Here is a 20,585-nt window from a genome sequence, read left to right on the forward strand (position 1 = left end):
CTCCACAATGTATTTCCAAGGGTTTAATCCAGTTCACTTCTAAAAGACTCAATTTGGAAATGTTATTCCATAGTTTGGAAATGTTATTCCATAGTTTAACAACACTCTTAAATATTGAAATATTTATGATAGCATAAATTTCTATTTGATTTTATACCCTAATGCTATAACCTGGAGAGCCCTAAACAATTCTGCCCAATCCTGAATCTTCTCCACATGCCAAAATGTAAGTATGTTGAAATGCATGATAAAACATGTTTGATTTTTAGACTGGCGTTCAGCAATCTATATTCTAGGAGATGTCTTTGTGGCCGATGGTGTGAGACATGTCCTAAAAGGAAGCAGCAATGAGCCAATCCTGTATCAATTAATGTATCTCTTATTAGTAGAGATGAGTCCAAATCAAATCCCAAGATCTAAATACCTCTGAACTTAGTAGAAGTTTGGCTTCAGATCCGATCTTTTGGCCCATCTGCAGCTATTAGCTGAATTTCATGCTGCATCCTAGTCATCCTGACAGCAGAACTTCCACTGAAGTCAATGGAAGTTCTGAGTGGGGATGGGCTGTTCCATTATGGTTTAGGTAATGTGCTTTGTAGACAGGCCTGGTGAAACAGCAGCAGAGAGATACTGGCAATTGTCGACCACAGTGAGGCACTGCTATACGATTTCCCCACAGAACTCCAGAAAAGATCTTCTACACACCTGAGACTTCCTCAGACTTCATCTCCACTTCGAATTCAGCAGTGATATGGGACACTTCTTTCGATGGTGACTTGCGGCCCCGACGTTTTTTCTTGGAGGAATCACACTTGAGGTTCACAAAGGTCACCTGGCAGTTGTCTGTACAAGGGAATTGACCTCCTTTGCATAACAGAAGTGACATGGAAGAGAAATCAAGTAGCAAGGTAGCAAGTGACAAGCTGGTGTGTGATATTTCAGCTGGGTTAACATTAATGCTCTGGCAGATTTTGTAACATTCCACATGCATTGTTAGACATACCCTTATTTGTGCAATTTTTGCTTTTTGTAAGTGAGGGCAGGAAAAGAAGCCCATACAGCACAGACAGAATGGCAATGCTTAGCTGTGTGTTGATACTGTTTGTGTCTTTAATAATGATAATAAATATTTTCCACATACTATGTCTAAGGATATGGAAGCTCTTTTCAAACATTAGATAAAAGTCAATGTTTTACGCTTAGTTTATTGATGATTAAATTAAATCAGAGTGTTCACTTGCATAATGTCACATTACAAGAGAGAGGAAGAGCAAAGACCAAATGTAGAAGTATGGCTTCACACTTGTGTTCTAGCCACTAGGCAACATTTATATTGTGATAGCCATTAGGCAACAATGTTTTTCAAAATTCCGTTGAGTGGAAGGCTAAAAATATATTTTAGAAGGTTTTAAGTTTGGTGTATATGGCCTAGGAAAATTGAAAAGACTATTTAAAAACACAGAGCTACTGAGGCGGAAGGGAGTTATCTCAGTTAGGAGACTACTAGATAAGCATTCATGTGCCTGTACAGAGATTTCGGGGATATCCACCTGGCTTTTAATAACTGAGGGTATGTCTTCACTATGGAGCTAAACTGGTGCTGCTGCAATTGATATAGCAGCATCGATTTAGTGGGTCTGGTGAAGACGTGCTCAATCGATGAGAGAGCGCACTCCTCTCGATTTCTGTACTCCACCTTCCCTAGAAGAGTAAGGTAAGTCAGTGGGAGAGCATCTCCCGTCGACATTGCGTGGCACCGCGGTAAGTGGATGTAGCTTTGTCGACTTCAGTAATGTTATTCATGTAACTGAAGTAGCATAGCTTAGATCGATTTACCGTGGTAGTGTAGACAAGGCATCAGTGCCACAGTGGCCTTTCCAGTGCTGTAGTGCACAACTCTACAACACCAAAGCCACCAAAAGTATTTTGTTTTGGCTATAGTATTATATTATATAATCTTACTGTGTAATCATACAATTGGTAGCATTCATTCAAATCAGATGAAATTACAGATACAAGGCAAATAGCTAGCAAAGTATAAAGCAAATACAGCCAATAAAATAGACTTACAATATGGGCTGAAAAAGAATTTCTGAGACTTTCAAAATGGTTTTGATAGCCAAATGTTATAGAAAGAAAACAACCATGATGACAAGATAGCACTTTAAGCAATAAGATAATTATTTTACTGGTGCTTTGAAAATTAGAGAGAGGAGAATAGTTACATTGTAGGTTAAGATAAATGATTAAATTAAATGAAAAACAATCTTCAAATCCTATTATAATATTCTATTGTTTCTATTTAGTGTTCATGTATGATTTTTTTTAAATAAGGAAATTTCCAGACAAATCTATGTTAATCGGGAATTAAGATTGAGAGTACTGCTCAGTAAATTAGAGTAAAATACATTACTGGGATGTTGTAATTATACCAAAACTAAGCATTATAAACCCAGGAATTTCAGAATTAACATATTTGGACTTCTTTTAAATTTAACAGTACGGTATGGAAATACACAATTAGGACACCCAAACAGCCTTAACTCTGCTCTGCAGTGACACCAAGAGGAAAAAAGAAAAGAAAAAAACCTAACATATCTTTAAAATTAATTTGCTATAATCTACTCAGGGAAATCTACAAAAACCTCAAACCAGAAGCCTGTAATTGATGTGCAGGTAAAGTCCCAGGTCTGTCTGTTGCAAAAGCATTCCAAACTAGGACCTCAATTGATAAGTATGGCAGGAGAGAGGAGGGGTAGCTCAGTGGTTTGAGCATTGGCCTGCTAAATCTAGGGTTGTGAATTCAATCCTTGAGGGGGCCAAAAATCTGTGTGGGGATTAGTCCTGCTTTAAGCAGGCAATTGGACTAGATGACCTCCTGAGGTCCCTTCCAGCCCTGATATTCTATGATATCTAGTTTGTGCAAGGCAAATGCCTCTATTTTGACATCTCAAAGACATGCCATGGAATGTGTAATTAAAAATGGTTAGATTTTTATCACTTAAAATCTCTCTTTTCTGTTCAACTTTGAAAGGGATGCTCAGGGTGAACCTTTTCTGTGTTCCTAATAACAGCCTAGATTATTAAAGTGGAAACAACAGTTTTCACAATCTACTTTCCATTACACTGTTTATGTTGTTTATTTACTTTTTGTCCTTCACTCTATTTGGGCACTCAGTCTAGAACGGTCAATCTCACTTTTGTATTTAGTCAGCTTCTCTTTCTTGGTCCTATAGACACAATCAGATAACAATCCCACTCTACTGAGGTTGCAGTTACTACATGGGAATGTTTAAATCAAAAGAAAGAAAATCTTTAAAGAATTCATGAAAATATTTATACTCATATCAAGATTTGTAAAAATCAAATGCTGGGACTTCATTTCTGATTTGGCTAAAATTAGAAATTATGTCTAACTCACTCCACTTTCTTGATCTTTTTTGTAATACCATAGCCTAATGTTCCAGTATAAGGGAAGCAAACTGAAGACTGCATGGTATATTACAGTGATTCTCAAGCTTTTGTGCTGGTGACCCCTTTCACATAGCAAGCCTCTGAGTGCGACCTCCCCTTATAAATTAAAAACACTTTTAAATATATATAACACCATTATAAATGCTGAATGCAAAGTGGAGTCTGGGATGGAGGCTGACAGCTCACGACCCCCGCCATGTAATAACCTCGCGACCCCCTGAGGGGTCCTGACCCCCAGTTTGAGAATCCCTGGTATATTAGATTTAGATTATAGATTTCCTGCGCAGCTGGTGTCTCTGCTGTTTAGGTACAGCCCCCAGCACAATGAGACCCCAATCTTAGCATAATAAAATAAAATTAGTAATAATAATATGTCTTGCTATCATAAATTTTCTTTTAGAAATCTAATTCTAGGAAACAAAAACAAATTTAGCTGACATGGTGTCATTCCACTTTCCCTTGGCCAGTAGCTATCCATCTCATGGGAATTCTACCAATGACGATGCTAGAAATTTAGCAAGACCACCTGAATTCATGAGATTTCTGCCATTTGGGGCCAATACCTGGCAAAAACAACTCTAAGTTTTCAGCACTGTCAAAACTAAAACCTAGCCCAAATTCAGTTTGAATCTGAATCCTGGCCTGAACCTAATTAAGGTCCAAATTTGTAAACCATAACTTTCTCCATCTGCACAATAATCACAAGTTATCAAAACAAACTAAAAGAACCATTGCTGACTCTCTGCTCACGTGTTATGAGAAATGACATACCTATAATAGCTTGCTTCCCAATGTCTTTAATCTTTTCTTTGCTGCGAGGCCGTAAATGGCACTTTGCATCTTTAATTTTAAAGCGAGCTTTCTGCTTGATCGGTGGGGCTAATGAATCTGTTGAAATAAAATTAAAAGTTATAATTCTTAATGTAGTCTTAAAGGGCCCTGGCACCTATTTTTAAAATGAAGCTGTAGTCTCCTTGTAACATAAAGGAGAGACAGGACTAGATGAATCTATAACTCTTTCTTTACCTTGTGTACATTCTATATGTGACTCTTGAATTAATTTCCATATGACTACTTTTCTCACAAACAGATGAGAATAGTCTCAGGTCTACAGACTCTCATCAGCCAATGAGAGTTTGTTCAGTGAGTGTGATTATACCCTGATATTCAGCGGGTGGGCAGAGATCTGAAGAAACCAACTGAACTGGCATTCTTCCTTGCGAGCTTGCCTGTGCAGTCTTAGTGGTGTTTGGCTGCATTAATAAAACCAACTGCTATAATTTTTCTATCTCTACTCCTGACTCCCCAAATTACTAAGGGTTTGATTCCGATCTCATTACTCTAATGTAAAATTAATTAAATGGAGTTACACTGTTGGCAGTTTAAAACTATCCCTTGCTGTATGGCAAGAAGAACTGCCTTTAACTACTTTACTGCAGTCTATGGCTCGCAAGCTCTATTCTCCCTCTTTCAATCAAAACATGTCTTGCAGCAGCAGCTGCTGATGTTAAGCTTGCAGGACTCTGCAAAAGTTGCTACACAACTCAGGATTGACTGGCAAATGTAACTGTTGCTTGCCTTTCTAGCAAAGATAACTGCCTTTGAACTACCTAATTGAAGCTGAAAAACCTACACTCAATCTCTCTCCTTCCCAGTCAGCACAGACGTCTTCTGATGAGAGCACTAACAGACAATACAGCTAAGTCTCACGCATGCTCAGCAGTGCGTCACCTGTTTTTCCTATAGCATCACTTGTGCAGCTTATTGGTTATCTACTTTAAATGTCCAATTTAAATTTTAAAGGGATATCAGGCTTATCCACCTCCCCTCTGACAAGCTGCTGAGTTTTATTGCTCTGCTTATCCACACCCCACCGTCAACTAAGCTCATACCCCAACACCTCCCAATATACATTATGTATATATACAATATTTATTTATAAAACTGGAAAATATAACCAGAAGATAAATCAACTCTCCATTCAAGGAAAATAGGCAGTGAAATATCTAGAGTCCTGATAACTTAACATCAGCAGATGATTGTAGTTGTCCGATGCTTCCCATTCTAACGTCCTGTTTTCAGTTGCTTATAACTTAGCTGAACTTTAAACACTGGGGCTGAAATTTTCGATGTGGGATGTCTGCCTCAGGCTGGCTTATTTTAAAAAGTGTTAGCAAAAATACTTTAGCCATTTTGGAAGACAAGATTATGGAAAAATATATTGTTTGCCCATGTTAAACAAAATTCTTACAACCATTTTGTTGAGAATCTCTGGCACCTCCATGCTCTGGAGCTAGGTTTTAAAATTTAGTGTGAAGGTGGGGGGAAACTCTGGTGCCAAGAGTGCCTTTTATTGCCCTTGTGAAAATGTGCCCAAATTTGGCCATGTTACAAAAGGCAGTTTGCACGTGCTCAGTTAGAAACCTGTTACAATTTGGCAGCTAAATTCTCAAAAATTCCATCCTCACTGAACATAGTCCAGCCCCTCAAAACTCCTATATGTTTACTGGACTGTACATGTGCCATATCCCCCCACTGGCTGAACATATTCCTGCCCAGGATCACTGGAAACAATAGTATGCTAAAGACGGGAATCCTAATGAATATTCATAAGGGGGCCTAAGGGCTTGCATAAACAACCTTAATTATGGCATTTCCTAACTTTTAAGTGCTCAACTTTCAACCCTAACATTCTTTTAAAATACTTTTTTGCATGCTATTTATATATTAGATATCTATCAATATCTATTTATATTTAGATATATCAAAACGCACGTGCATACGTGTGAATTATGTAGTACATACCTGCACAACTGGGAAGTGTTGTGTTGCGTTTCTGTTGGGCTTTGCCTTGCTGGACTGGAACTCCACAGCTCAGTGTGTAACTATTCTCTGAATCTGAACAGAAATGAAAAAGTGGATGCAGAGTGAGACATATACAAAAAATCCTTTCTGACACATTCCCCTCACTCTTCACTAATCAGCATGAACACACAATTTTTGAACAATCACATCAATTATCTACTTTGTGTGTCTAATTAACATTTGGAAGGGTTGAATGGACACAGACTTGGGTTTGCCAAAGTCTACCTGTTTCCAATTGTTGACTACAAACTTTATGTTCTTCCATCACTGGAATTCCACATCTTATACACAAGGTATATGATGCTAACCGTGAATCATTTAAGGGCAATGATCAGCAAATACTTTATTGTGTTTGTAACTCACAGTCAATGGGCTTTGATAATCTCACTTAATTCACAAATACATTACATGCTTTACTGAGTAATTCTAATTTCAGCATTTTGACAGAATTTTTAAAAGAAAAATCTAACACCCCTAGCACCATACTAGGGCTTATTCACTGCATGGTCAAAACTGTGCATTTGTGTGTGCAAATTAAGTACAGCGTTTCATCTATCTCTGCTAGACTGATAATAAAACTAGAATCTCTGCACAGCATTTAACAGCACCAAAAGCAAATACAAAAGGACCATATTGTATATAAATCTCTGAAAGAGAGAAAGAAGATATAGGAACAGTTAATATTAAATTAAAAAAAACAACGATGTAGAGAACAGGAACCTGTAGTAAGTGATACAGCAAAATACAGGCAAAAAAGGATGAGGTAGTTGGCAGTGCATGTATAATTGAGACCCAGACAGACTAGTTTTGTAATAGTTGATTCTAGTGTCATAGTTAATGTGGCAAATAACACAGCTGAGGATGGGTTTGTTGCCATGCAGTTTATTTTCAGTCTCAAGTCTGAAGTAGGAAGTCTTCCGCCACAAAACTAGATCTGATAGAGAATGTCCATTTGTTGTGTGTGTCTTAGGATAAAGTTAAGGTGAGGTAATTGCTCTGTTCAGCTCATCCCATTGCTCTGCCAAGTCCCTGTGTGAGCGATGAAGTTCTTCGCATTGTGGCCGTGGACTTACAGTACCCTAATTAGTCTGGAACCTGCCAGAGGCCTCCTTTATCTCCATGCCACATTGCCACTGTTGGGCTTCTGGCAGGGTGTGTGCACATGGGCCCCTTTCTTTGGAATTCACTCCCCACCCTTGTCCAACAACCCAGCTAGGCTGACTTGCAGGATATAATGTACAGTCCATCTTTCTAAGCAGATATTTGGGGAGGGCTGAGGTGGCTTTATTGCTATAGTGAAGAGCTGGCTGGAATTAGCTGAAATTAATGATTTCATTTGTTCAAGTTTCTGGAATTTGCTGAATTGATACTTTAATTTAGTCAAGTTTCTCTTTAGCAGTGTAATCTAGATAAGGCATTAGTCCTTCATAGCCTTTCACTATTTTTTAATACTTCTTTTACTGTTTTCTCAAATGTCACCTATATTTAATTACGTAGGGCCCAACCCTGCAATGAGAGTTGGAGGTGCTTAGCAAGTCACAGGATCAGGCCCTTATAGCATGCTGTAACTGTGTTTAATGAGCATTTGCACATGTACTTTAATCTACAAGTAATGTTTCTCCCCTTGTATTTGTTCACAATAAAAACTTAATGAAAGTGTTATGAATACAATTAAAACAAAACAAGGTCACCTTACCTATAGAAGTAGATATGAAAATGCAACATTGTACCAACCTGGAACAAAAAGTGTATTGGAAGGGCATGACAAAAAGCAGCTCTCTATTCCTCCTGATTTACTACAGACAAGTTGAGCCTTAGGAGCTGGTTTGGCATTTGGGAGGCATTTCACCATCTCTGAGGAAGAAGAAATAAAAAATCAGCCTGTGCAACCTGGCAGCCTTAACAGGCTGCTCCCTGACAACAGTGAACCACAGTATTACTAGCAGAGACAGGCATGAACAATAATCCATGTCCAAGCCTCCCTAAGCTTTGTGTATGTTGCGGGGAGAATATTTGGCATTTGAACTTGGATCTGGACTTAAAGTTTGCACCTGGCTCATATCTTTATAATAAGCTGAGCCCAAAATCTGCATCAGAAAATCCCCCAATACCAGAATGCTCCAAATCCAGATCTAGATTTTGAAGCTCGGGTGCACTACTAGTTATTGGAGAAATTCAGTGCAAAATCTAGTCTCAGAAGTTGGCGGGTAATAGTAGTCGTATGAGATCCCTTGGCTTTCTTTCAGTAATATTACCCTATTCACGGTGTACCATGGGACCCACTGCAACAACAAACACAGGAGTCACTTTCACTAAAACTTGTTTATTGAAATTCTTGACAGAGTAGTGTTTCCCATTTCCCATCTCCAGCACTCACTGACTATGCTCCCAGCACCTCTTTCTTTTTAATTCCTGCTCCAACCTCAACTTTCTCATCTTGGAATAGAAAACCTCCAAAGAGGGCTGAGATGCTTCAGGAAGTGCTAGGGATGAGTCAAGCAAGGGGTATTCTTCCCTCTGAACCAATGCCCCAGCACACTGTTTTGAAGAGACACTATGCTACAGAAAGGGACGTCTTTCAGATGACACCCAAATAGAAGTTCTGACCACTCTGTATCAGTGTAAGTACCCCTGGCATGTACCTTTAGAGAAGTGTAACTCCTGTGTCCTGGAAGCATGCCAATAAATTGCAATTCCTACCTAAATGCCCCCCACAGTTTCTTTACAGGAGAAAGGCAGAGTCTTCTGTAGCATTTAGTTTAATAACTGCTAATTAAAGTTGAATTTGGATAAGGTATTCCTCATTTCCCGTCTTGAACTGTTATGCAATTTTACTGTGAGCTGTTGAACAATTTCTGGGATTCAGCGCAGAAGTGACTGCATGTCAGTAATGGATTAAGTGATACCAATAAAGGATTTACATTGAAATTCCTTGAGATGCAAAGAACTATTTTAAACAGAAATCATTACTATAAACATAAATTACTGTTATGTGCATTTCTCAGCTGTAGCCAGTAGGTGTCATCAGTATCCACATCAACGCTATGATACCTAAACACTTTTCTTTTGCTCTCTTTTATAACTTTCTTTTTTATATTTTGTTTGAACTAAGGAGTTGGAGGGTTGTTAGGCCCTTCTTCAAGCAGGTACTAAAGGGTAAATTGGGTTTTCAAAACTACATCTAGTTTCTGTATGGCTAATCCTGCTTAAAACCTATACAAAATCAGCAGAGACATATATGGGTATGTGTACACTGCCATCAGAGGGATGATTGTGGCATGGGTTGTCATACCCATACTAACATGGCTAAAAATAGCAGCAAAGCTACAGCAGCACCAATCCTGATGCAGGCCTGCACTGTATGTACCCACAGGATCCCTGGTGGGATTGCACCACTAGCTCGGAAGCCCATGCAGCTGCATCTTCACTACTATTTCAGCCATGCTACCTAGAATAAAGTTAGCACAGGTAAGTCAACCCGTATCAATGTAGCACTTGGCAGTGTAGACATACCCTATGTCTCTGAGGCCACTTTCTCCTGATAGTTTCCTGACACACCTCATTAGACGGCTCTTGCTTTATAAGATCCCATTGGCTGAACCCTGCTTTCCTTCCTGCTGGGCTCCAATACGGCAACTGTACTGCTTTGTATACAGCAGCGATTGGGAGTTTAGAACTGCAGCATCAAAACCCAATGGATTGACAGCCATGCCTGTCTGGGATCCACCCGTGATAGTCTGCCAGGTTCAAAAATGTGGGTGGAACTAAGCAGGGCCCAGATAAAATAGACCAATTAAAATGGATTAGTTGAACAATCTTGGCTGGCTTGTGCTGAGTAAAACGGGAGCACGGGTTAGAGCAAGGGTACCGGGACAGAGTCTGGATATCTACATTATATTCCCGGCTTCCCTGATCTATTGTATAAATGTGTGCAAGTCCCTTCAACCTCTCTTGATTTCTGAATCTGGAATAAGGGAATAATCATACTTATCTCCCTCACAGGACTGTTTTGATGCTTAATTGAGTAAAGTTTGTAAAACACTGAGATCTCTGGACTGAGAAGGTTACTGTATAGAAGTACAAACTGTTACTATTGAGCAAAAGAGGATTCTGTAGCTTGAATGTTCATGAGTTACTTAGCATTCACTATATATTCTCATGTTGTAACAGTAGTTTCTAGTTTTCTCCAGACTATGCTGGTAAAAAACAAGGAGATCAGCAGAAAGATTCTATTCATTGTAATCCTTGTTAGAAATATAGGGGAGAAATCTTTGTCCATCAAATAATAATGGACAACATCAGTCAAGAAGGATGTTTTATTTTCAGGCTTCCAACAAGGCATCACAATGAATGAAGAAAAATTTATGACTATGAAAATATTCTTAACAGAACCTTTTATTGTGGGAACATTTTTTTTTAATAGAATGAGGGGGAATACAATACAATACGTTATTGGTGTAATTATATACTAGATCTCAAAAGATTATCATTCCTGTTGTTAGCTTATGGCTCATTTCTGAGGACTAGTTTGTACACTGGCAGGGGGACCATCTAGATGGCCTAGAAAGAATTGTCCATCTCTAGTTCCTATAACAATACTTAGCTCGAATACAGCACTTTTCTTCCATAGATCAGAAAGAACTTTACAAAGAAAAGTGGGGAAATTGAGGCACAGAATGGCGTGGTGACTTGGCTGTGATCACAGAGAAAGCCAGGGGAAAAGCTGGAAACAGAACACAATCCCCTCATTTCCAGCCCAGTGTTTTATCCACGTCACCAAACTGCCTTCCCTATATAGATGGGTATATTCTATTAAGCAAACTTCCTTATCTATTGTTCTATCTGGCTATCAATACATGCTTGGCAATTACATTAATTCCTAGCCGTTTTAAATCTAAACACAGGTTTAGGTTAAATGATTTCTAAAATGTCAGCACCATCATTTAAAAAAATAGAATTAATATGAAATTGGCAGAAGGGGGCAGACAAATCATATCTGTTTTGTATGATAGGGTAATATTGTGGAATATCAACATGACTTCACTTTGTTATTCTTCAACGTTTTTATTAGCTATCCATCTCTGTGCCTTTTCCTTAGGCATTTCCTGTCTTACAAGGCAGTTGAGTCACTGTACTTGAAGCATGGTGTCATTTCATGCATCAGCTATTGAACTCATATTACGCTTTATTTTAGCCAAAAGGCCAAGGAGCAGTCAGACCGCTAGGAAGAATCTTTGTTTTCAGAAGTTTCTAGGCTGGCCTTAAAGATCCACTCTGGAATGGAAATGGGAAGACAAGATCTGAGTGCAGTAGTGATGTTTGGCCATATCCTGCAAACATGAATGGATGGGAGTAGTCTCGTAGGGAGATTACTCAGATAAAGTTACACACATGCATAAGTATTTGTAGTTTGTGCCTTGGTATGTGTATGTAAATTCTTCTCCTCACAAAGTCTGCTCTGTTATTTTAAATAATAATAAAAAGTATAACAAAACAAAACAGCCTCAAATGCCAGGCCTGTATCTATAATAATAAATATACCAATCTCCTAGAACTGGAAGGTCATTGAGTTGAGTCCAGCCCCCTGCCTTCACTAGCAGGACTAATTTTTGCCCCAGATCCCTAAGTAGCCCCCTTAAGGAGTGAACTCACAACCCTTGATTTAGCAGGCCAATGCTCAAACCACTGAGCTATCCTTCCCCCCATCTCTATGGCTTGTGCCCTCAGGCATTCATGGTCAACCTTTTCTTGGCGAGACTTCCCCTGGGGACAAGAGGAAGTTCAGGCTATGCGTCCATTCCGTCATTGACCTCTGCCAATTAATGCTTATTAGTGTTAGCGGTGGTTGCCATTTTTGTGATGTGGACATGACCTTTAGAAACTGATAGGACACCCACCATCAATTGATATCACAAAGGCCACCACAGAGCCTTAAATAAAAACAACCTTGAGGGTTACAATGTGCTGCTGTTTTAAACACATGGCAGACCCTGTGGTCCTCACCAGGCCAGCACACTGACTGGAGTAAGTGGGTGTTTTGCCTGAATGAGGAGTGCAGGATCAGGCCCCAAACACAGTTATCAGAAGGTGCTCAGGTAAAAAAGAGTTTTACCGTTGTTAATGATAGGTTAACCTAACGCCACACCCACCCACTTCAGAAATATGTAAATCAAATGAAAATATGTTTCAGAGATAGTGCCAGAAGACATTGTCCCAGCACAGCAGCTTCTGTTGTGTTTAAAATTAGACCCATAATGCTGCAAAGCACAAGAAAAAGACGTGGCTGTGGCTGTAATAGAGGTTTAACCATGGAGTAGCTGACTACACACACTGAGTGTCACAGACTCCAATGTGGTCCATCAAAAATAGGTTTCTATTTCTGACCTTTCCAAGTTACTGTACCCAAGTGGAAAACAGGCATGACGCAATCACATGAAAGTAAAAGTTACTCACTTACCAACACAGTCCTTTTTATTCCAGTGAAGCTTCTTTCCAGGTGGACAGACACACTCATAGCTCCCCATTGTATTAATGCACCCATGGTCGCAGCTACCGTTGTTGATGCTACATTCATCAACATCTGAAAATATATTTAAACAGCTCAGCATAGTACTATACACTATGTAACACCACACATATATTGTGTACTAAAAACATACTGTGCATAAGCCCGTACGTCTCTATTATACATATCATATAGAGAATTCATATAATTATATATAAATATGTATAATGAAGACAGCAAAACATTTTAATGCACAGAATATCTGAGTATCCTTATACAGACACTCACACAGCCCCTAATCCTGCAAAGACTTATGCACGTGCTTAAATTTACTTACTGTAACTGGTCACACTAAAATTCATGGAATTACTCACAATACATAAAGCAGATGTGTAACTCACTGCAGAATTGGAACCATAATGCATATTGTATAACACTGACAACTTCAAAGCAGTACATCTCTGTGAGATTTAATCATTTTGACTTATCAGAAAGATACATTATTCATAATGTAAGTTGTATAATAGAGAGGAACAGAACATATGTTTTAAAGGATGGATTATGATTAAGGGAGAAAATACATATTTGATGGGAATGGGTATATTAAGCATAATTTGTTTAGTCTACTACTCAGATGGAACTAATGAAAAGAAGGAGTCTTGTTATAGCCTGGCAAAGCAATTACCAAAAATGTGTCAACTGATATTCCAGTTAAAGGCTTTAAACTTTAGAAATATTTGTTCAGAATTAAGCATTACTTGTTTAATTTACTCAATCAGCATTTATGTAAGATTTCATTTATATCCTGGAATAATACACAGTAAAAATATTCAGTGCTGTTGCAGCCATTGCCTGTATGAGCTTGAAAAGAGACCCAGCTTTGAAATTAATTCAGGGATCATAATGTATGGTTGTTCCTAGACAGAAAAGTAAGTTTGGTTTTGGCCAGTATAAACCCATTATTCTGCAGTCATAAAGTAGTTAACAGTATATTCAGTGCTGTGTTGCCTACTGTCATGATTTTATTGCAAGTCTTGTGCTATCTGGTGTTTTTCTTCAATCCCCAGATGCTGGAATCAAGAGACTGCATCAAAATCTTAGCTTTCATATTTTTTAAAGAGTAAAATTTCTAACTTCCATGGTTGTAAAGAAAAGCTGGGAAATATGAAGCAACTATACCATAGAGGCTCAGAAAAAAAACAACATGGTCTGGATGAAAGATCAGGAGATTTTTCTAAATTAATAATTTCATGATTTTTTAGGGCCTGGCTTAAGATTTTTGAATGTTTGGGGTTGGCAATACTGAAAAACCCCAATTCACTTTTTGCCAGTAAAACTGAGAAAAGCTTTCCTGGAGGACTGTGGAGGCTAAACACCCTGACTCTCTGCTTCTTCCCAGCTTCAGGAGCTGGAGAGGCAAGAGAGATCTGGAGTGATCTGACTCACCCACGAAGCACTGGTTTTCTGCCTTTCTGGCCCTGCAACTGGGAGAAGGGGTGGATGAGGAGGCTGGGCATCCCAGTTCTCTGCATCTCTATACTGGAACAGGAAGGTTCTTGTCAATTTCCTTTGTGAAATTGACAAGATCCTTTCAGGTCAGAAGCTGGGAAGTTGAAAAATTCTATTTTGGTTCTCCTGAAGTAGAATTTCTCTCAAAACCCTTCTAATGAAAAATTCGGGATGAACGTTTTTCAAAAACATGATTTTTTTTTTGTGGGAAAGGATTTTTATGTTCTGGCCAGCTCTAAAAATGATGCCTGGTTTCAAAGGTGCTGGATACTTGTAGCTTTTGTTGACTTCTATAGGCCTACTTGCATGAGTAATTACATATTTTGAGGAGGGTTTGCACAGTCAGGCAGTGTCAGACTAAGGGCTATGAAAAATATACACTTTAAGTACAGATGGCCTTTACTGTAACATGTGCGTCTAGCAGAGCTCCAGTGAGAGCAGTAAGAATTGTGCATGCAACTGGAGGGGAGGAGGGATAGCTCAGCAGTTTGAGCATTGGCCTGCTAAACCCAGGGTTGTGAGCTCAGCCCTTGAGGGGGCCATTTAGGGAACTGAGGTAAAATCTGTCCAGGGATTGGTCCTGCTTTGAGCAGCAGGTTGAACTAGATGACCTCCTGAGGTCCCTTCCAACCCTGATATTCTATGCTATGGTCCATAATACAGGCACTCCCTTTCATTATTAGATACTACTAAAGAGAGAGAGAGAAAAAATAAGACAGAACTAGTTTGGACAAATAGAATCCTGCCAATTCCCTGCCTCAGATAATACAAATTAAAAAGTTTATTAAGAACCAAACTTGAACTAAACCTTTTTGAGGGTTCTGAAATACTTCCCCCAAGTTGTCTGAATTCTATGCCACATGGACAATACTCACCACCATGATTTATTTATTCTATCATAAACATACTTCTCCAGGAACAGATTAAAACTAATGACATAGGTCTGAACAGCAAAGGTCAGTTCCAGATCAGGATCTGAACAAGGGTAGATTCAGATCTGAGATTCTGGCATTATGGAAATAAGGCCAGCCATGATATTTGGATCTGAATTCAGTCTTGCCCAAAGTTTATGGGTATTTGGATCTAGGGTTTGGGTCATGACCCATCTCTTATTAAAAAAACAAATGGGGCCTCTTTCAACCAAAACTTTGGAGTCTCCAAAAAATAAGCATCTCCTCTTCACTCCCTAGCTGGCATAGATCCTCACAGCCCTCAAATCTAATCTTGCTTCTACAACTCCTCTAAAATGGACTCTTCTTCCTAGTTCCTCCACCCAGATGAACTCCTTGTACTTCTCTCACCCAGTTCCTGGATATTTTTGCAATCTCATTAATTCACTGCATGCATATGCTTTCTCCTCCTAGAGAAGTAAGACATGGATATCATAAGTGGAGGTCTCAGTTTAACCTCACAAAAACTGGGGAATTCAGAATTCAGACAAAAACAATGGGTCAAATTCTGCCTCAGTTACTCCTGTATATATCAGCTTCAAACTGAGTTGTATGATCATTTAATCAATTTAATTGCCCCATTATCCCTTAGCAGTGACAGACCTTGCTAGTAATATGTAGGGGGAAATCTTACATACAGTATTAATGTACACCAGAATGGTGAACTCTTAGAGCCAGATTCTGCTCTCAGTAACTCCACTGAACTAAATTAACTTATTCTGCTTTTATGCTGATCAGCGTGTGACTGAGAACAGAATCCGGCTCTGAACACTTTGCTTGTGTGGGTTTAAAATTAGACCCTTAAGATTATCTGAATATACTTTTGTTTATAGCTTAATACACATTTACTCAGATTATACTTTGCATAAATTCAGGGTACTCTGGCAAAACCACCAAACTCTACTTTTACCAAACAAAACTTATTAGTTTTAAAGTAAAAAGAATGAATGGAAAATTCCTTTTGAACCTCAGTCTTTTCTAACTTTAATTTAGATTTAAGGCTGTAGGATGGAACAAATGGACTCTCATATATTGTGTGTTTACACTGTATTTTTATAATGCTGATCTGATTAGTTAAAAGCATTGTTCAGACTAAATACACTTAACATGTTCCACAAGAAAAACTATTGTTTTCCTTTGACCAGTATTTTTAAATGTTCAGGTAGGAGACCACAGAAATGCCTCAGAGTATGTCTATGTTGCAATTAAAAACCCGCAGCTGGCTTGTGACAGCCGACTTGGGTTCATGGGGCTTGGGCTGCGGGGCTGTTTAATTGCAGCTCCGGGCTTGGGTGGGAGCCCAGCTCTAGGACCCTGTGAAGTGGGAGGGGCCCAGAGCTCAGGCTCCAGCCCAAGCCAGAAAATCTACACTGCAATTAAACAGCCCCGCAGCCTGAGACCCATGAGCCCGAGTTGGCTGGCACAAGTCAGCTGCGGGTGTCTAACTGCAGTGTAGATGTACCCTCAGACTGATAGCCAGTGTAGTGGCAAAAGGTTGCGTACTGTGATACAGCTGCTGCGCAGTGGACTTAAATTCAAAAGTGGGCATGAAATTCTCCGTTCCTGACCATGCTGAGGTTGTGCCTATAGCAAAGTTTATACAGTACATGCTATGTGAGGAAAAATGGCCACACGGCTATGATGCTGTCAAAACACCTTGTCACATGATTTGCCAAACACCACTAGATATTCCATACCCTGATCCAAATGACCACCAGTTATGAATTATGTCTGAGAGATAGGTGTGTTTCATTAAGCATAGGACTGGGAACGAGTACACCTGATTTCTAGTCCTGACTCAGCAAACCTTTAGCAAGTCACACAAGCTATATGCCTCAGTTTCCCCATTTATAAAATGGGGATTCTACTAACTTTTCTAACTGGAAGAGGAGGATTAATTAGATAATGTACATAAAATGATTTGAATGTGGACAATATTTTATAAGTGCTATGCATTAATAGCTAGGGGCAAAGGGCCAGATTTAAATTAACCAACTAATTAAGAATATATTGAAGGTAGGCTGATATAAATGATGTGTTTTTATTTATTTAAAAACAACAGAACTATTATATGTAATTATGTCAGTAAGAATACCATCCCTCTCCTATACCTTTGTGTGTTGCTTGTCAGCTGAGGTCCTGATCCTGCAAATACATGCATGATTCCCATCACAGGTTAAGAAGGGTTAAAGGCCAGTGAGTCATATTTATTACATCTGTGCTGCAATTAATTAGTTGCAAGGGCAGGACTAAGGTGGGTCAGGTGACACTTGGGCCTTATAAAAGGCAGAGAGAGTTCACAGGGATGAGAAAGGCTCCTGTGAAGGGTCTAGAGCTAGGGTCTGCTCTGCAGGAGCCCAGAAGTTCAGGAAGATTCAGTCTGAGGGAGCCAGTGCTCAGTACCGGAGCAGGGGAGAAGACTCCACAGTAATCCCAGAAAGGGGAGTGGGAACAGAATGCAGAAGATGGGCTGATCTGCAGGGACTTTGGATGTTAGGTAGACTTTTATGTTACACAGAACTAGATGCTTCTCAGCTGGAGGGCTGTGTCATCCACAAAGTCAAATGGTCTTCAGGGGCTGGCTAGGGTGAGGACCCCTGCCAGAAGAAACTGTGATGATAGAGGACACTTACAGCAGTGAACATAATTGCTTACAGCAACTTTACCATTGTGGAAGCTATCTGAAGTGTTGTTATAGCCATGCTGGTCCCAGGATATTAGAGAGACAAGGCACAGGCGTAGTTTGACTGTTATATTGCAGGGAGAGGGGGGCAAAGTGCACCTGTACACTCACACGCACACATGTGTATGCTGAAGGCAGTTCCCTAGGCTCATTGGCTCTCTCTCCCCACCTGCAGTGGTACTGGGCAGCCGGTGCTGGGGGGAACAAGCTGGCTTAACAGGGGAGCCTGAGCTGCCGCTGGTGGCCTCTGGGGCACCGGCTCTGCAGCGATGTCACTGCTCTGGTGCTGCCGCAGCTGCCTCCCTGCTGGGGCTGTGGATGTTACTACTGACGAGGGGACGCCACATGCCAAGCTCCTGCTTCCCCCTGCCCATTCCCGTATCCCCTTTTCTTTCCCATCCCCATCCCCCTTCCTGTCCCCACTGTCCCTTGACTCATCCCACGGTCTACCCCTTTCCCCCAGCCCATATATGCTCCCCCCTAACCTCCGTTGTACAGGAAACAGGCAGGCACTAGGACTCAGGAGGCGGCGTCCAGCTGCCGAGGCAGCGGCCCAGAGCACAGGGGAAAAGCTGCCCCATCCTGCTCCCTGTGAGCCAAAACATGCTGGGACAGGGGGAGAGGTGCAGTGTGGGAATGACAGAGCCCCCTTCTCAGGCAGGCTGAGCAGAGCAAGCCCTGAAGGGCAGCTTGGCGCTCACAGAAATGGGGCAGGGAAAATGGCACATGATCCCCTGTGATACCCTCCCCACACCTCATCTCGGTGTGTGGGGGCAATATCCCACATCCCACCCAAACTAGGCCCATGGAGACAAGGTGGGTGAGGTAATATTTTTTACTGGACTAATTTCTGTTGTGAAAGAGACAAGCTTTCAAGCTACAGAGAAGACTTGAAGAAGAGCTCTGTGTAAACTCTATAGCAGGGGTCGGCAACCTTTCAGAAGTGATGTGCTGAGAGTTCATTTATTCACTCTAATTTAAGGTTTCGCGAGCCAGTAATACATTTTAACATTTTTAGAAGGTCTCTTTCTAGAAGTCTATAATATATAACTAAACTATTGTTGTATGTAAAGTAACTAAGGTTTTTAAATGTTTAAGAAGCTTCATTTAAAATTAAATTAAAATGCAGAGCCCCCCGGCCCGGTGGGCAGGACAGGGCCGCCCAGAGGATTCCGGGGGCCTGGGGTCTTCGGTGGCGGGGGGCCCTTCTGTTCCGGGATCCGCCGCCGAAGTGCCCCGAAGACCCACGGCGGGGCCCCCCCGCCGCCGAATTACCGCCGAAGTGGGACCCGCCGCCGAAGTGCAGTCCGGTCTTTGGCGGTAATTCGGCGGCAGGGGGCCCCCGCCGCGGGTCTTCAGGGCACTTCAGCGGTGGGTCCTGGAACGGAAGGGCCCCCCGCCGCCGAATTACCGCCGAAGACCGAGCTGAACTTCGGCGGCAGGTCCAGCTTCGGCGGTAATTCGCCAGCGAGGGGTCCCTCCGCCCCGGAGCGGAAGGACCCCCCGCTGGCGAAGACCGGGAGCGGAAGAAGCTCCTGGGCCCGGCCCAGCAAGAGTTTTCCGGGTCCCCTGGAGCGAGTGAAGGACCCGCTCCAGGGGCCCCAAAAAACTCTCATGGGGGCCCCTGTGGGGCCCAGGGCCTGGGGCAAATTGCCCCTCTTGCCCCCCCTCTGGGTGGCCCTGGGGCAGGACCTGGGCAGTGTGAGTGCCACTGAAAATCAGCTTGTGTGTCAGCTTCGGCATGCGTGCCATAGGTTGCCTACCCCTGCTCTAAAGCTCATCTCTTTCACCAACAGAAGCTGGTCCAATAAAAGATATCACCTCACCCACCTTTTCTCTTTTACATGGAAGTTAGTCATGTGTGCAAATGGTTGCGGGTCAGGGCTTCCGGCTGCAAGTTCTTCAAGGAAGGGACAATGTTTTCCTGTGTGTTTGCACAATGCGGCACACAATGGTGTCACAGTCCTGCACTGTGATCCTGGGGGGATGACTGTTGTGTCCATGTGGAGGCTCATTGACATTAGTGAGGCTCCATGGAGATGAAGCAGTCAGCTTTCATGGAAAATGATGGAGGATCATGGTCTAAATTGGGGCCTTTGGATGCTACAGCAACAGAAATGATGGATGGTCATTTTTCCTGTTACACCCTTCTCCCAGGAATATCTAGGCAGATTTGAGGTTCCATATTTTTGGTCATACCTGGCAAGGTTTATTTAGCTTTAATCTGATGTCTACAGTCTTAGCAAGGCAAATATCCGTGGCTCAGTAGATGGTTACACAAAACAAAAATAAATACGTTAAAATCAGTCTCCAAACCTCCACAGTGTGTCATGCCGTACAAGGTGTAGCCTTTGTGACAGAGACATTCGAAACTTCCTGGGTAGTTGATGCAGGTATGGTCACAAGTCCTTTCGAATGAGCACTCATCTATATCTGAATTCAGAGCAAATATTTTTAAAAAGTCAGAATGCAGTTATTTCAGATGGACAGAATTTAATTCTCTTAGTCACAGCAACAACATTATTAATAAATGGCCTGAGGCATTACAAAGTAAGATCTGAATCAAATTATAAGCTTAGTTTTCCTACAGTTTTAGAAA

General features: G+C 41.0%; 1 protein-coding gene across 8 annotated transcripts in view; it reads right to left on the minus strand.

Annotated features, from left to right (window-relative positions):
• SCUBE1 (signal peptide, CUB domain and EGF like domain containing 1) overlaps nucleotides 1-20,585 on the minus strand; it is a 328,071-nt gene that overhangs the window by 39,107 nt on the left and 268,379 nt on the right. For all 8 annotated transcript variants that reach the window (XM_045000217.1, XM_045000209.1, XM_045000200.1 and 5 more), the window contains 6 exons: nucleotides 20,303-20,419; nucleotides 12,797-12,919; nucleotides 8,074-8,193; nucleotides 6,280-6,372; nucleotides 4,246-4,362; nucleotides 706-864 (listed from right to left, as the gene is read on the minus strand). In XM_045000217.1, the coding sequence (XP_044856152.1) occupies nucleotides 706-864; nucleotides 4,246-4,362; nucleotides 6,280-6,372; nucleotides 8,074-8,193; nucleotides 12,797-12,919; nucleotides 20,303-20,419 (729 nt within the window). The remainder of the gene's footprint in view (nucleotides 1-705; nucleotides 865-4,245; nucleotides 4,363-6,279; nucleotides 6,373-8,073; nucleotides 8,194-12,796; nucleotides 12,920-20,302; nucleotides 20,420-20,585) is intronic.

Source organism: Mauremys mutica, chromosome 1 (genome assembly GCF_020497125.1).
Source record: "Mauremys mutica isolate MM-2020 ecotype Southern chromosome 1, ASM2049712v1, whole genome shotgun sequence".
In the NCBI taxonomy this organism is placed as follows: Eukaryota; Metazoa; Chordata; order Testudines; family Geoemydidae; genus Mauremys; species Mauremys mutica.